General features: G+C 43.8%; 1 protein-coding gene across 4 annotated transcripts in view; it reads left to right on the top strand.

The window, feature by feature from the left end:
• Window positions 1–16203, top strand: part of LOC127572033 (solute carrier organic anion transporter family member 2A1-like) — a 214675-nt gene extending 198472 nt beyond the window's left edge. For 2 of the 4 annotated variants that reach the window (XM_052018854.1, XM_052018852.1), the window contains exon 13: window positions 15138–16160. In XM_052018854.1, coding sequence (XP_051874814.1) covers window positions 15138–15246 — 109 coding nt within the window. In that variant the 3' untranslated portion in view covers window positions 15247–16160. Of the gene's footprint in view, window positions 1–15137 lie in introns of all 4 variants that reach the window. The other 2 variants (XM_052018850.1, XM_052018853.1) reach the window with 2 other exon arrangements.
• Window positions 16204–17539: the final 1336 nt, after the last annotated feature.

Here is a 17539-nt window from a genome sequence, read left to right as displayed (position 1 = left end):
CCAGGAACTTGAAGCTCTCAACCTCAGCACCATTGATGTAGACAGGTGCATGTACACTGCCCTCTTTCCTGAAGTCAATGACCAGCTCTTTTGTTTTGTTGACAGTGGGCGAAAGGTCGTTGTCATGACACCATGCCACTAAGCTCCCTATCTCCTTCCTATACTCCAACTCATCTGGTCACATGAGACACAGAACATATATAGAACAGAATATCACTGGACAGGCCATTCAGCCCATGCTGTTGTGCTGATCTTGATGCCGATTTATACTAAATGTTCTCCTCCTGTTTATCATCCACATCCCTCCATTCCCTTCATATTCATCTGTCCATCTAAAAGCCTCTTAAACTGCACCAAACTGATTGCACTACTACTCCTGGTAACACATTCCAGGCAATTACCATTCTCTGCATAAAAATCCTTGCCTCTTACGTCAATTTTAAGCTTCCCCCATTCTAACCTTAAAAGCATGTCCTCAGGTGTTTGACATTTCTACCCCGGAGAAAAGATTCTCACTGTCAACATGTGTCTCATAATATTAAAAACCTCCATCAGGTCACCCGTCAGCTTCTGACATTCTGAGGAGAACAACCCAAGTTTGTCTAACCTGTACTTATAGCTCATAGCCTCTAATCCAGGCATCATCCTGTTAAACCACTTCTGTACCCTTTCCACAGTCTCCACATCCTTCCTATAATGGGGCAACCAGAACTGCAGTGTGGTCTGACTAAAGATTTTTATCTAGTGGCAGCATGACTCCCTTACTCTTGTACTCAACACCCTTACTAATAGAACATAGTACAGTACAGCACAGTATGAGCCCGTCAGCTCCCGATGTTGTGCCAACCTATATAAACCTACTCCATGATCAATCCAACCCTTCCCTTCTGCACAGCTCATAACCCTCCATTTTTCTTACCTCCATGTGCCTATCTGAGAGTCACTATTGTATCAGCCTCTACCACCACCCCTGGCAATACATTCCAGGCACCCACCACTCTCTGTGTAAAAACAAAAAATACCTCTGACATCTCCCCTAAACTTTCCTCCACTCAAATGGATGTCCTCTGGTATTGGCCATTGCCATCCTGGGATAAAGGTGCTGGCTGTCCATTCTATCTATGCCTCTCTAAATCTTATACACCTCAATCAAGTAACCTTTTATTCTCCTTCACTCCAAACAGAAACGCCCTAGCTTGCTAAATCTTTCATCATAAGACATATTCTCTAATCCAGGCAGCATCCTGGTACATCTCCTCTGCACCCTCTCTCAAGCTTCCACATTCCTCCTATAATAATGCGACCAGAATTGAATAAGTGTTCATAATTGAATAATTGACCACACTAAGTGTGATCTAACCAGAGTTCTATAGAGCTGCAACATTACCTCATGGCTCTTGAACTCAATCCACTGACCAATAAAGGCCAACACACCATACCCCTTCTTAACCACCCTATCAACTTGTGCGGCAACTTTGAGGGACCTATGGACTTGGACACCAAGATTCCTCTGTTCCTCCACACTGCTCAGAATTCTGCCGTTGACCTTGTATTTCTGCCTTCATGTTCAATCTTCCAAAGTGTATCACTTCACACTTTTCCTGATGAACTCCACCTGCCACTTCTCTGCCCAACTCTGAATCCTGTTTATATCCCATTGTAGCCTATGACAACCTTCTACACTATCCACAACGCCACCAACCTTGGTGTCATCTGCAACCTGACTAACCCACTCTTCCACTTCCGGATCCAAGTCATTTAGAAAAATCCCAAAGAGCAGGGGTCCCAGAATGGATCCCTGTGAACACCACTGGTCACGGGCCTCTAGGCAGAATACGCTCCATCTACTACCACCCTCTGCCTTCTGTGGACAAGCCAGTTTCACATCCACACAGCCAAGTCTCCATGGGTGTTATCTGCAGGCCTCCAAACTGTGGCATGGATATTGGGTGCAAGCTGAATAGTGAGTTAATGTTGGCATGTGGCAAGGGTAATGTCACAGTAGTTATGGGGGATTTCAATATGCAAGTGGACTGGGAAAATCAGGCTGGTACTGGACCCCAGGAAAGGGAGTTTATGTCTCCGGGATGCATTCTTGGAGCAGCTGGTATGAGAGCCGACCAGGGAGAGGGCTATTCTGGATTTAGTGCTGTGAAATGAGCAGGATTTGATAAGAGAACTCAAAGTAAAGGAGCCATTGGGAGGTAGTGACCATAACATGATAAGTTTTTATCTGCAGTTGGAGAGGGAAAAGGGCAAATCAAGTGGGTCACTTTTGCAGTTGAACAAAGGAGACTATGGAGCCATGAGGGAGGAACTGGCTAAAGTTGACTGGGCGGGCATCCTAGCAGAATTGTCAGTGGAACAGCAATGGCAGGTATTCTTGGGAATAATGCACAAGGTGCAGGATCAGTTTATTCCCCAGAGAAGGAAAGACTCAAAGAGGGGTAAGGGGCCACCATGGCTGACAAAGGAAGTCAGAGATAGTATTGTGTTAAAAAGGAAGAAGTATGGCAGAGCCAAGCTGAGTGGGAAGATAGAAGATTGGGAAATTTTTAAGGTGCAGCAGAATTTAACTAAAAAGGTAATTCGGGAAGAAAAAATGAGGTACGAAGGCAAGCTAGCCAGGAATATTAAGGAGGATAGCAAAAGCTTTTTTAGGTATGTGAAGGGAAAGAAGTTAGTTAGGAACAATGTCGGGCCCTTGAAGACCGAATCGGGTGAAATTATTACAGGAAACAGGGAGATGGCAGTCGAATTTGGTAAGTACTTTGGATCTGTCTTCACGGGGGAAGACGTAAGAAATCTCCCAGAGGTAAGGATGGACAAAAGGCAGAGGGTGACAGAGGAACTGAAGTGAATTGACATTAGGAAAGAAATGGTGATGGGTAGACTAATGGGGCTGAAGACTGACAAATCCCCAGGTCCAGATGGTCTGCATCCCAGGGTACTAAAGGAGGTGGCTCTAGAAATTGTGGATGCATTGGTGATCATTTTCCGATGTTCCTTAGATTCGGGGTCAGTTCCTGAGGATTGGAGAATGGCTAATGTTATCCCACTTTTTAAGAAAGGAGGGAGGGAGATAACGGGGAACTATCGTCCAGTTAGCCTAACATCTGTGGTGGGGAAGATGCTAGAGTCCATTATGAAGGATGAAATAGCGGCATATTTGGATAGCAATGATAGGATTGGGTCAAGTCAACATGGATTTACCAAGGGCAAATCATGCTTGACTAATCTACTGGAGTTTTTTGAGGATGTAACCAGGAAAATAGACGAGGGAGATTCAGTGGATGTTGTATACCTCAACTTTCAGAACACATTTGATAAAGTGCCGCACAGGAGATTGGTGGGTAAAATTAGGGCTCATGGAATTGGGGGGAGGGTATTAACATGGATAGAAAACTGGTTGGCGGATAGGAAACAAAGGGTAGGGGTGAATGGATGTTTCTCAGAATGGCAGGACGTGACTAGTGGGGTGCCACAGAGCTCGGTGCTGGGACCACAGCTGTTTACGATCTATGTTGATGATTTAGATGAAGGCATTGTGAATAACATTAGCAAGTTTGCTGATGATACAAAGTTGGGTGGCAGTGCGACATGTGTAGAGGAAGTTAGGAGAATTCAAGGTGATTTGGATAGGTTGGGTAAGTGGGCAGATACTTGGCAGATGAAGTTTAATGTGGATAAGTGTGAGGTTATCCACTTTGGGAGCAGGAACAGGAAGGCGGATTATTATCTGAATGGTGTGGAGTTAGGTAAGGGGGAAATACAAAGGGATCTAGGAGTCCTTGTTCATCAGTCACTGAAAGTGAATGAGCAAGTGCAGCAGGCAGTGATGAAGGCTAATGGAATGTTGGCCTGTATTACAAGGGGAATTGAGTACAAAAGCAAAGAGATTCTTTTGCATTTGTACAGGGCCCTGGTGAGACCACTCCTGGAGTATTGTGTACAGTTTTGGTCTCCAGGGTTAAGGAAGGATATCCTGGCTATAGAGGGCGTGCAGCGTAGGTTTACGAGGTTAATTCTGGGGATGTCAGGACTGTCTTATGCTGAGAGGTTGGAGAGACTGGGATTGTACACGCTGGAATTGAGAAGATTGAGAGGGGATCTGATTGAAACAGACAGGATTATTAAGGGATTGGACAAGATAGAGACAGGAAATATGTTACAGATGTTGGGAAGTCCAGGACCAGGGGGCATGATTTAAGAATAAGGGCTAGGCCATTTAGGACAGAGAGGAGGAAAAACTTCTTCTCCCAGAGGGTTGTGAATTTGTGGAATGCACTGCCTCAGAGGGCAGTGGAGGCCAATTCTCTGGGCACTTTCAAGAAGGAGCTAGATAGGTTTCTTATAGATAGGGGAATCAAGGGATATGGGGACAAGGCAGAAACAGGATATTGATCGTTGAGGATCAGCCATGATCTCAAAATGGTGGTGCAGACTCGAAGGGCCGAATGGTCTACTTCTGCTCCTATTGTCTATTGATCCCATGCCTCATGACTTTCTGGATGAGCTTACTATGGGGAACCTTGTCAAACACCTTACTAAAATCGATATACACCACATCCACCTCTCTACCTTCATCAATTTGTTTTGTCACTTCCTCAAAAAACTCAATCAGGCTGATAAGGCACGACCTGCCCCTCACAAAACCATGCTGACTGTCCTAATAGGATTATGTTTCTCCAAATGCTTATAAATCCTGTACCTAAGAATCCTCTCCAATAGTTTGCCTACCACTGACATAAGACTCAGTGGTCTATAATTCCCAGGGTTATCCCTATTACCTTTCTTGAACAACGGAATAACGTATGTCATCCTCCAATCCTCTGGTACCACTCCTGTGGCCAGGGAGGATGCAAAAATCATTGTCAATGCCCCAACAATCTCTTCCCTTGTTTCCCTTTATAACCTGTGTTATATCCCGTCTGGCCCTGGGGGTCTATCTATCCTAATGTTTTTCAGAAGTTCCAACACTGCTTCTTTCTTAACTCGACACGTTCCAGCCCATTAGCCTGTTCTACACTGACCTCACATTTGTCAAAGTCCCTCTCCCTGGTGAACACTGAAGCAAAGTATTCATTAAGGACCGACCCTACCTCCTCCGCATCCAGGCACACGTTTCCCCCTTTATCCCTGAGTGGTCCAGCCCTCACTCTAGTCAACCTCCTGTTCTTCATGTATGTGCAGAACACCTTGGGGTTTTCCTTAATCCTACTCACCAAGGCCTTCTCGTGTCTCCTTCTAGCTGTCCTTAGTCACTTATTAAGCTCCTTCCCGGCTACCTTATAACTCTCAACAGCCCTGTCTGATTTTTGCTTCCTGAACCTTAAGTATGCTTCCTTCTTCCTCTTGACTAAATACTCCACCTCTTTTGTCAACCATGGTTCCTTTGCCCTACCATCCTTTCCCTGTCTCATTGGGACAAACCTATCCAGAACCCCATGAAAGTGGTCCCTAAACAACCTCCACATTTCTTCTGTGCATTTCCCTGAGAACATCTGTTCCCAATTTACGCTCCTAAGTTCCTGCCTAATACCATCATAATTAGCCCTGCCCCAGTTAAATACTTCCCCATATCATCTATATGAAAGGCCAGGGAGTTGTGATCACTATCTCCGAAATGCTTACCCACTGCGAGGTCTGTCACCTGACCAAGTTCATTGTCTAGTACTAGATCCAGTATGGCGTCTCCTCCAGTCAGCCTGTCCATATACTGTATCAGGAATCCTTCCTGGACACACCTAACAAATTCTGCCCCATCTAAACCTATTTGCACTAAGGAGGTGCAAATCAATATTAAGAAAGTTGAAGTCACCCATAACAACAACCCTGTTATTTTTGCACCTTTCCAAAATCTGCCTGCTTATCTTCTCTTCGGTGTCCTAGTTGCTATGGGGGGGGTGGTGGTGATAGAATACTCACTATGGAGTAATTGCTCCCTTCCTGTTTCTGACTTCCACCCACTCTGCCTCAATCGGTCCCTCCATGACATCCTCCCTTTCTGCAGCTGTGATACTGATGAAAGTAAGCATTCCATAATTTATCACCTTATCCACTTTTGTACCCACTTTCAGTTAACTATGGACCTGGACTCCAAGAGCCCCCCGTACCTCAATGCTATTGAAGGGCCTACTATCAACTGTATACGTTCTCTTTTCATTTGACCTCCCAAAGTGCAACACCTCACACTTGCCCAGATTAAATTCCATCTGCCACTCCTCTGCCCATAACTGTTTAATATCCCACTGTATTCTTTGATAGTCCTTTACACTGTCCGCAATCTTGGTGTGATCTGTAAACTTGCTAATCCACCCATCTACATTTTCATCCGAATCATTGATATATATCACAAACAACAGAGGTCCCGGCACTGGTCCTTTCGGAACATCACTGGTCATGAACCTCCAGCCAGGATAACAGCCCTACTCTCTGTCTTCTATGGACAAGCCAGTTATGAATCCAGACTTGCAATTTACCCTTGATCCCATGCATCTTTATCTCCTGAATTAAGCTACCATGAGGGACCTTGTGAAATGCCTTACTAAAGTCCATGTAGATAACTGCCTTACCCTCATCAAGCACCTTTAGCACTTCCTTAAAAAACTCAATCAAGTTTGTAAAACATGACCTGCCCCTCACAAAGCCATGCTGACTGTCCCAAAGCAGGCCATGCCTTTCCAAATGTGCATAAATTCCATCCCTCAGTTTCCTCTCCAATAGCTTCCCAACCACTAACGCGAACTCAATGGCCGAAAATTACCTGGATTTTCTCTATTTCCTTTCTTGAACAAAGGAACAACATTTACTACTCTCCAGTCCTCCAGGACATCAACTGTTGCTAGTGAGGACATAAAGGTCTTTGTCAAAGTCCTAGCAATGTCCTCACTTGCTTCTTTCACTATTCTGGGATATGTGCCATCAGGCCCTGGGAACATCCACCTTAATGTTTTTCAAAAGACCCAACACAACCTCCTCTTTAATCTCAAAGTGTCCCAACACATTAGCATGCCCTACTGTGTTTTCACAATCCTTCAATTTCTTCTCCTTGGTAAATACCAATGCAAAGTATTCATTTTGTACCTCAGCCACTTGCTCTCATTCCAAGCACAAATTCTCTCCTTTATCCTACTCTCTACTTAGTTTTCCTCTTTTTCTTAATATAACATGCCATGGGATTCTCCTTGACCCTGCTTGCCAAGGATGTTTCATGGCCCCCTTTTGGCCTTCCTAATCACCTGCTTGAGCACTTTCCTGTATCTTCATATTACACCAGGGCCCAGTCTGATTTTAGCTTCCGAAACCTTGTGTATGCTTCTGTTTTCTTCCTGACTAGATCTAGGACCTCTGAGCTCATCCAAGGTTCCCTTACCTTACCAGCCTTGTCGTTACTCTTTACCAGAACATGCTGATCCTGAATTCTGATCAGCTGGTCTTTAAACAACTCCCACATGTTCAATCTGGACTTGTCTAACAGCAGCAGCTCCCAGTCAATGCCCCTTAGTTCCTGTCATAATTTGGCCTCCCCCAATTTAGTACCTTCCTACAAGATCCAATTTTATCTTTGCTCATAACTATCTTAAAACAAAATGAGTTGTGGTAACTATTCCACTATCAAGACTGTCACCTGGCCTGGCTCATTTCACAAAGCTAGATCCAGTATGTTCTCTCCTCTAGTTGGACCCTCTACATACTGTTACAAGAACCCATCTTGGATGCACTGAAGAAATCCCGCCCCATCTAAGCTTCTTGTATTATGGAAGTTACAATCAATATTGGGGAAGTTGAAGACCCCACTGTGACAACCGTGTTGTTTCTGCACCTTTGCACAATCTGTCCAGATATCTGTTCCTCCACCTCTCAGTGGCTATTGGGAGGCCTGTAGTATAATCCCATCAACGTAATTGCACTTATCCTATTTCTTGAGGGCTCATCCATCCAAATTGCCTCTGTGGATGAGCCCTCGAATATGTCTTCTCTGAGTACTGATGTTACACTCTCCTTTATCAGTAGAGCAACCCTTCCACCTCTTCCCCTCCCCATCACATCTAAAACAACAAAAACCAGGAACGTTGAGCAGCCAATCTTGTCCCTCACGCATCCAGTTCTCTGTAATGCCAACAACATCATAATTACATGTACTTATGCAGGCTGTAAGTTCATCCTCCTTACTCATAATACTCCTAGCTTTGAAATAAACACATTTTAATCCTTCAGACCGACCATGGTTATTAGCCTGTCCCTTGCTATCCTTCCTTTCAATCTTACTCGTCACACCATCTTTATTGCCCTCAACCCTACCACCTGTTGCCCTGCTGCTGTGGTTCCCATCCCCTTGCCACTCTAGTTTAAACCCTCCTGAGTAGCACTAGCAAACCTCCCAACAATAATATTGGTTCCCCTCTGGTTCAGATGCAAACCATTTGTACAGGTCCCATATGCCCTGGAATAGAGCCCAATGATTCATAAATCTGAAGCCCTCATTCCTGCACCAGTTCCTTAGTCACATATTGAACTGCACTGTGTATCTATTTCTCACCTCTCTAGCACATGGCACGGGTAGTAATCCTGAGATTACAATCCTGGAAGTCCTGCTTTTTAACTTTCTACCTTGCACCCTAAACTTATTTTGCAGGACCTCATCCCTGCTGCTGCCTATGTTATTGGTACCTATATGGACAATGACCTCTGACTGCTCAGCCTCCCCTCTCAGGATGTCCTGTACCTGCTGCGAGACATCCTTGACCCTGGCACAGGGAGGCAACGCACCATCCTGGCACCACAATTGCAGCCACAGAAAAGCCTATCTGCGCCCCTATCCTCTATCACTATCGCTCTGCCTGACTTCACCATTCCCTTCTTTGCCTCAGAGCCAGGCATGGTGCCACTGACCAGGCTACTGCTGCTGGCCTCTGGAATTTCATCAACAGTATCCAAAGAGTTGGATACTGTTACTGAGGGGAATGGCCACAGGGGAACCCTGCTCTGTCTGCCTACTCCCCCTACTTCTGGTGGTTACCCATTTATTTGTAGCCTGCATCTGAAGTGTGACCACCTCATTAAAATTCATCCTGGATGATCCTGAGTACATCCAAATCCAGCTCCAGTTCCTTCACCTGTCAGGAGAAGGATGCACTTCCCACAGATGTACTCATCAGGGAGACCATGAGGTTCCCTGACTTCCCACATCTTGCAGAAGGAGCATTCCACTGCCCTGACTGCCATTTTAAGTCAAAGGTCTCTGATTAACAGGAAATTGAAAAACCTTACCTGCCCCTCACCTGTGCCTCCTCGCCAAAGCCTCTTGAGCCAAAACCTCAATACCCTAAGCTTTCACTGGCCCACTCTCACAATGGCTGCTCCAAAGTGGCCACTCCACTTAACTTCACCTTCCCTGTATTGGTTAAAGTGCCCTCCAATTAGCCAATCAATGAGACTTGCCTTTTACAAGTTCCTGCTCTCACCCTCAGCTCCCAACTCCTGAAAAAGTGAAACTTACAAGTAACGTGACTTGTCTTTTTACAAGTTCCCACTCTCATCCTCAGCCCCTGACTCCTGCAAAAGACGTCTTCAGTTTTGGGGAGTCTTACGGGGACACAGTAGCTGAGCCAATATCACAATTTTTGCAAGTAACACTGGACCTCGTGGAAGTGTATATTAATCAAATGGGATCAAGTGGAAATGGAATCTGACTGTTCTAGGTGGTTAAGGCATGTGGGATCCAAGGTGAGCTGGCTAATTGGATACAAAATTTTCTTGATGATAGGAAGCACGGGGAAGCGTGTTTTACTGTATGGAAGTTTGTGGTCAGTGGTGTACCACAGGGATCATGGAACATACAACAATATAGCATACAAACTGGCCCTTCAGCCCATAATGTCTGCACCAAACACAATCCCAAATTAAACTAATTCTCTTCTGCCTATTCATGATCCATATCCCTTCATTCCCTGTGTATTCATGTGTTTAACAGCCTCTTAAATGCCATTATCATATCTTGCTTCCACCACCCTCCCTGGTGACCCATTCCAGGTACCTAATGATCTTTGTGCTTTTTAAAAAAAAATTGCCCCACACATCTCCTTTGAACATTCCCTCTCTCACCTTAAGTGCATGTCCTCTAGTACTTGACATCTCTACCCTGGGAAAAAAAGATTCTGACTGTCTGCCCTATCTAGGCCTCTCATAATCGTATAAGCTTCTATTAGTTCTCCCCTCAGCCTCTGATGTTCCAAGAAAACAACCGAAGTTTGTCCAACATCTCCTTATAGCACATACCCTCTAATCCAGTCAGCATCCTGGTAAATCTCTTTTGACTAAAGCCTCCACAGCCTTCCTGTAATGAGGTGACCAGAATTTCACACAGTTCTCCAAGTGAGGCCTAATCAAAGTTTTATGTAGCTGCAATATGATTTATTGACTCTTATACTCAGTGCCCTGACCAATGAAGGCAAGCATGCCATATGCCATCTTTACTACCTTATCTACTTGCGTGGCCACTTTCAATGAGCTGTGGACTTTGGCCACAAGATCCCTCTGTACATCAATGGTGTTGAGGGTCCTGCCATTAACTGTATACTTTCCCCTTATATTAGACCTCCCAAAGTGCAACACCTCACATTTGCTCAGATTAAACTCCATCTGCCATTTCTCCGCCCATATCTGTAACTGATCTATATCCCACTGTATTCTTTGATAGTCCTTTACACTGTCCACAACTCCACCATTCTTGGTGTATTCTGCAAATTTGCTAATCCACCCATCTACATTTTCATCCAAATCATTGATATATATCACAAACAACAGATGTCCCAGCACTGATCCTTGCGGAACACCACTGGTCATGGCCAGAATAACAGCCTTCCACCACTGCCCTACCCTCATCAATCACCTTTGTCAGCTCCTCAAAAAAACTTAGTCAAGTTTGTAAGACATGACCTGCCCGACACAAAGCCATGCTGACTGTCCCTAATAAGGGACAAATGCATGTAAATCCTACCCTAAGAATCCTCTCCAAATAGCCTCTCCAATGTCTCACCGGCCTGTAATTTCCTAAATTATCACCATTTCCCTTTTGAACAGAGGAACAACAATGGCTACTCTCTAGTTCTCCGGGACCTTGCCTATTGCTAGTGAGAAAACAAAATTCTTTGTCAAGGCCCCAGAATCTTCCTGGAGGCCCCTTCATCGAGGATCAGAGCTGGGACCTTTGCTGTTTGTGATATATATTAGCGACTTGGATGTGAAAGTAGGCAAGGCAATTAGCAAGTTTGTGGATGACACAAAAATTGGTGGTGGTGTAAGGAAAGTTGTCCAAATCTACAACAGGATATAGATCAGATGGAAAGTTGGGTGGACTGTTGGCAGATGGAATTTAATTCCACAAGTGTGAGGTGATAAATTTTGGGAAGTCAAACTTGGTTAAGACATATGCAGTAAATGGTAGGGCATAGGGAATGTTAATGAACAGAGAGACCTAGAGGTTCAAGTCCATCATTACCTGAATGTGGCAACACAGGTCAAAAGGGTTGTATAGAAAGCCTGTGGTTTGAGATAAATATGTGTGATAGAAATGGGTTCTGATTCATGGGGCACTGGCACTGTAATGAGAGATTTGTTGCATTGGGATGGGCTTCACCTGAATCATGCTGGGACCAGAGTCCCAGTGAATCACAAAATAGGGTTGTGGACAGGTCTTTAAACTAAATGGTAGGGGGTGGGCTCTAGTAACAGGATGTTTAATAAAGAGAAAATGAGAAAGTGATTTCACAGGATATTGACAAAGTGTGACAGGCTGGGGCAGAAAATGTAAACAAAAGCACATGGCAAATCCCGGCACAAAACCATTCTGAATATCCCAAATCAGTTCCTGCTTTTCCAGATGCATATAAATCCTGTCCCTTAGAATTTTCTTCAATAATTTTTCTAACAATGACAACAAATCTTCTCTACACAACTGGGAATATCATATTGCCTGCATTCACTGGCCTGCAGTTACCTTTCTCATCCCTGCTGCCCTTCTTAAATGAAGGAACAACGTTCACTATCCTCCAGTCTGGTACCTTACCTGTGGCTAATGAAGATGCAAAGATCTCCATCAGGCCCCCAGCAATCTCCTCCCTTGTTTCCCATAACATTCTATGATTGATCTCATCTGCCCCTAGGGATTTATCCATCCTTCTGCTTTCCAAAATATCCAAAATGTCCATCTTCTTAATATTGACATACACCGTACTATCAACATATCCCTCTTTGAATTCACCATCCTCCACGTCCAGTATTAGGACCTTGCCCATATCCATTGGCTCCACCGTTTGGTCCCTAAGTGGAACTACAAAGTGGACTAAGGAGGGAGTGCTAAAAAGAGGGTATAGCTTTAAGATCAGAGGCAAGAGATTTAAAAGGGACATCAGGGGCAGCTTCTTCATGCAAAGGGTGGTGCGTATTTAGAATGAGCTGCCAGAAGAAGTGGTTGGGGTGGGCAGATTAGCAACATTTAAAAGCCATCTAGATAAATACATGGATAGGAGGAGTTTATAGGGCTATGAGCTAAACGCGGCAGATGGGACTAGCTCGCTGGTTAACACAGTCGGCGTGGGTGAGTTGGGCCGAAGGGCCTGTTTCCATGCTCTATGACCCTACTCATTTCCTGGTTATTCTTGGGCTTCTAATGTACTAATAAGATAACTGATCTTCCCTACGAAGGATATGTCATGCCTGCCTAATTTATTTCTGAGTACTCTCCCTCACCGTATATATTCCTGAAGGGACTCACTTGATTGTGGTTGCCTATACCTGTCATATGTTTCCTTTTATTACCTGATCAAAACTTCAACATCCTTTGTCACCCAAGGTTCCCTAATGTTGCCATATTTTCCTCTGCCCTTACTGGAGTATGCTGGCCCTGAAGTCTTACGAACTCTCTATTAAAAGAGTCCCACTATATGCTGTTTTGCCCACAAGCCGCTGCTACCAACCTACTAGGTCCTCTCTTGCACTATCGAAATCAGCCTTCCCCCAATGTAGGTCTTTTACTTGAGGACCACCCTTATCACTTTCAATAACTACCTTAATTTACAGAATTATGGTCACTGTTTCCAAAGCATTGATAAACTGACACTCCCACCACTTGCCCAGTTTCATTTCCTAAGATTAAGTCAAGTACAACCCCTTCTCTTTTTGTTTTTCTATCTACATATTGTCTCAAAAATATATCTTGGAAGCACTTAACAAATTTAGCCTCCAAAATGCACCTAGTATTTAGGCAATCCCAGTCAATATTGGGAAAATTAAAATCCCCGTTGCAAAAACTCGACTGCTTTTACACCTTTCTGCAATTTGCTTGCTCTATTCCTCTAACTCCTGCTGACTATTGGGAGGCCTATATTATAACCCCAGTGGAGTTATCCCCCCTCTGTTATTCCTAAATTCTACCCATATGACCTCGTTGGATGATCCCTCCAGAATATCCTCTGTGTAATGATCAGTAATGCAACTCCCTTTGCTCTTTTGCATCCCACTCTGTCACATCTGAAAATTCTATACCTGGAAACATTAAGCTGCCAGCCTTGCCCTTCATGTTTCCTTGACTGCAAAAATATTGTAATTCATTTTGCTGATCCACGCTCTCTCATCTGACTTACCCATGAAGTTCCTTGCATTAAAGTAAATGCAGATGAGCCGACCAACCCCTTAGTCCCCAACCTGCTTCTGTCTGCTCTGCCCACTGTAGACTTGCTTGATTTATCCTCTACATTCAAGGCAATCTCCCCACCTGACACACTGTGACTGAGTTTCCTACTCCACTGTGCCACTTTAGTTGAACCCTCCAGAGTAGAATGACCAAACCTCCCTTCAAGGATATTGCTTCCCCTTCTCATTCAGGTCATAGAGTCATACAGCATGGAAACAGGCCCTTCACCCAACTGGTCCATGCTGACCAAGATTCCAATCTGACTTAGTCCCATTTGCCTGCATTTGGCCCACATTCCGCTAAACCTTCCCTATCCATTCCTAAGTGCCTTTTAAATGTTGCTAATGTACCTACCTCAACCACATCCTCTGGCAGTTCATTCCATTCCATATATGAACCACCCTTTGTGTAATAAAAAAAAGTTGCCCCTCAAAGTTCCTATTAAATCTCTCCCCTCTCACCTTAAATTTATACCTTCTCCTTCGTGATCCCCCAACCCTCGGATAAAGTGTGCGCATTGACTCTATCAATGCCCCTCATAAGTTTATACACCTCTATAACATCACCCCTCATTCTCCCATACTCCAAAGAAGAAAGGCTCAACCTGCTCAACCTCTCTCCATAACTCAGTCCCTTGAGTCTTGGCAACATCCCTGTAAATCTTTTCTGTACTCTTTCCAGCTTAATGGCATCTTTCCTACAACAGGGTGACCAAAACTGAACACAGTATTCCAAATGCGGCCTCACCAATGTCCTGTCCAACTGCAACATAATATCCCAACTTATACACAATGTCCTGACTGCTGCCATAAGCCTTCTTCACCCCCCTGTCTACCTGCAACACCACTTTCAGGGAACCATGTACTTGTGCTCCAAGGTCCCATCCTTTGTATACACGTCCCACCTTCCATAGAAACAATCCGAATGATCAAAGAACCTGAATCCCTCCCTCCTGCACCAGCTCTTCAGCCACACATTCATCTGTCCTATCTGCCTATCTCACTAGCAAGTGGCACAGTGAGAAATCCCAACATTATGACCCTAGAGACCTGCTTTTTATTTTTCTGTGAAATTCCCTAAAATCACTCTGCAGGACCTCATGCCTCTTTCTACCGATGTCATTAGTAGCACATGTAGCGCATTATCTGTTCTTCTTCTCCCTTCAGAGGGGATTTCAGGATGAACTTTTTCACGCAGAGGGTGGTTGAAACCTGAAACTCATAGCCTGAAGGCGTAATGGAGGCAGGTACCCTCAACAATTGGGGAGTATTTCAACATGCACTTGTAAGACCAAGGGAATGCTGGTAAATGGATAGGTACCTGATTGCCACCTGGGCTGAAGGGCCTGTTTCTATGCTATATGACACTATGACTCTGATATGGATAACTATACATCTAAGAAGGATTATCTCCCTTTTCTTTTTGTATTTCTGTTCCACAGGTACTTAGGTCTACAAGTTGGCTATAATATCCTTGGTGTACTGGTTTTATTGATCACAGGATGGAAAGTGAGAAAGATCGGTGGCCAGCAGAACACGGGACCAGTGTAAAGTTGTACAGAAGATTCAGTGGCACATTAATCACTTGGCCAATTAACTGATTTCTTTTGTTCGTACCCATATCATTTCCTCCCTGATAGATTTGAACAGAATCTTCATTCATCCAGGTATTCAAACAGTTAAATCTCATCATGCAAGGACAACAGATGAAAGCAATGTGAAGAACCCTTAATAAACAACAACTATTTTTATTGCCTCCTTGCAAGATAAATGCTGAATTTGAGATTAGATTTGATTGACAATACTGTACCAGTGTTGAGTCAAACACAGGTCTACAGTATTATAGACATGTCACATGAGGCAAGTATCTGGCATGAGTTTGCAGAAGTCATTAACACATCTCTGGCCAGCCAGTTGACAGAGACTCAACAGTCTCTCGAAGATTGTGGATCCTTTCTGTCTCAAGTATGGTTCAACTTGATATTCCTTCTCTTTCCCCCATCACTCTTACTTCCTCCTCTTTCTCTCCCTCTCTCTGACCAGATCTTAATGGTGTTTGTTTATGTACTTTATTTTAAGGTCACATCAATCATTTATTACATTCTCCATCTCAGGTGGCTAATGATAGTGAAACATGCAGGTTAAGAAGTTGACATCAAGTTTAAGAAATAATCTCCAGGACCATTTTCTTAATTTCCCAAACCGTCAACTCAACAAGCCAACCTTTTCCAAACTCTTACATGGTTCAGCTCTTGCCTCACAAAATCCTGTCCTTGACTAATCACACATGGATTTCTCACTGACAAGAACAAAAAATGAAGGGTCTTATCCTGCAAGGAATTACTTTTCCTTCTTTCAAATTCCAAATGTTTGAACCGATTTTGTTCTGTTCATTGTGCAAGGAAGTAATCTGTGGGCATATATTAATCCTGCTAATACTAATGTGTATATGTTTTAATTATCTATTTCAATGAATATAATAAATTGGTAAATTGGTTTATTATCGTCACATGTACCGAGGTACAGTGAAAAACTTTGTTTTGCATGCCATCCATACAGATTATTTCATTACAACAGTGCATTGAGGTAGTACAAAGGAAAGCAATAACAGAATGCAGAAGAAAGTGTTACAGTTACAGAGAAAGTGGCAAAGTTATGGATACTGAGGAAATTTGTCAAAGGATTCAGCAGAGCATAGACCAGTTGGAAATGTGGGCAGGGAAATGGCATATGGAGTTTAATTCAGACAAGTGTGAGGTGTTGCCCTTTGGGAGGTCAAATGTAAGAGGAAAGTTTACAGTAAATGGCAGGGCCCTTCAGAGCATTAATCCACAGAGAGATCTCAGGGTCCAAGTACATAGCTCCCTGAAAGTGGCAAGGCAAGTAGATAAAGAAAGCTTACAGCATGCTTGCCTTCATCAGTCGGGGTATGGAGTATAAAAGTTGGGAAGTTACATTGCAGTTGTGTAACACTTTGGTTGGGCCGGTCTTGGAGTATTGTGTGTAGTTCTGGTTGCTGCATTGCTGTAAAGATGTGGAGGCTTTTGAGAGGGTGCAGAAGTTGTTCACCAGGATGTTGTTTGAATTAGAGGGTATTAGCTATAAGAAGAGGCTGGACAAACTTGGGTTGTTTTCTCTGGAGCATTGGAGTCCAAAGGGAGACCTGACAGGAGTGTGTAAAATTATGAGAGGCATAGCGTAGATGGAGTCATTTTCCCAGGGTGGAAATGTCAAATACTAGAGGACGTAGCTTTCAGGTGAGGTGGGGGTGGGAAAGTTTAAAGGAGATTTAAAAGGCAACTTGTTTTTACACCCAGTGGTAGGTGCTTGGAATGGGCTGCCAGGGGAAGAAGATAGCAATGTTTAGAGGCATTTAGAGAGGTCCAGAAACAAGCAGGAGATGGAGGGGTATAGAGCATGTCCAGGCAGATGGGATTGGTTTGGATTGGCATCATGGTTAACACAGACATTGTGGGCTGAACAATGTCTAAATCTGGTGTCAATTTAATCAGGGACTGAGAATGGAAGGCACCAAAGATAACTGGAGAAATAAGGAGTGCCAAACAAACGAATGTTTGGGTTTCTTCAATGCAAAGTTATAGGTCTAGAAATGGCACACTAACCCTGTGTTTTCTGAGGGTGAATGACATACACTGTATAATCTCAGTAATATCACTGTTACTTTCAAGGCTGAAGAACACTATTATTACTTTTTAAAAAATAATTTACTATCATACCTTTCAGAATTTTTGAATGTCCCAAAGCAAACAGCAAGTTCTCACAAACAGTGATGTAATAATGATCTGAAATTCTGTTTTATTTATTGTCTTGGGGATAACAATTG

The sequence above is a fragment of the Pristis pectinata genome, chromosome 6 (assembly GCF_009764475.1).
Source record: "Pristis pectinata isolate sPriPec2 chromosome 6, sPriPec2.1.pri, whole genome shotgun sequence".
Lineage (NCBI taxonomy): Eukaryota > Metazoa > Chordata > Chondrichthyes > Rhinopristiformes > Pristidae > Pristis > Pristis pectinata.
The sequence above is the reverse complement of the archived record's forward strand: the minus strand, read 5'-3'. Positions and strand labels throughout refer to the sequence as shown.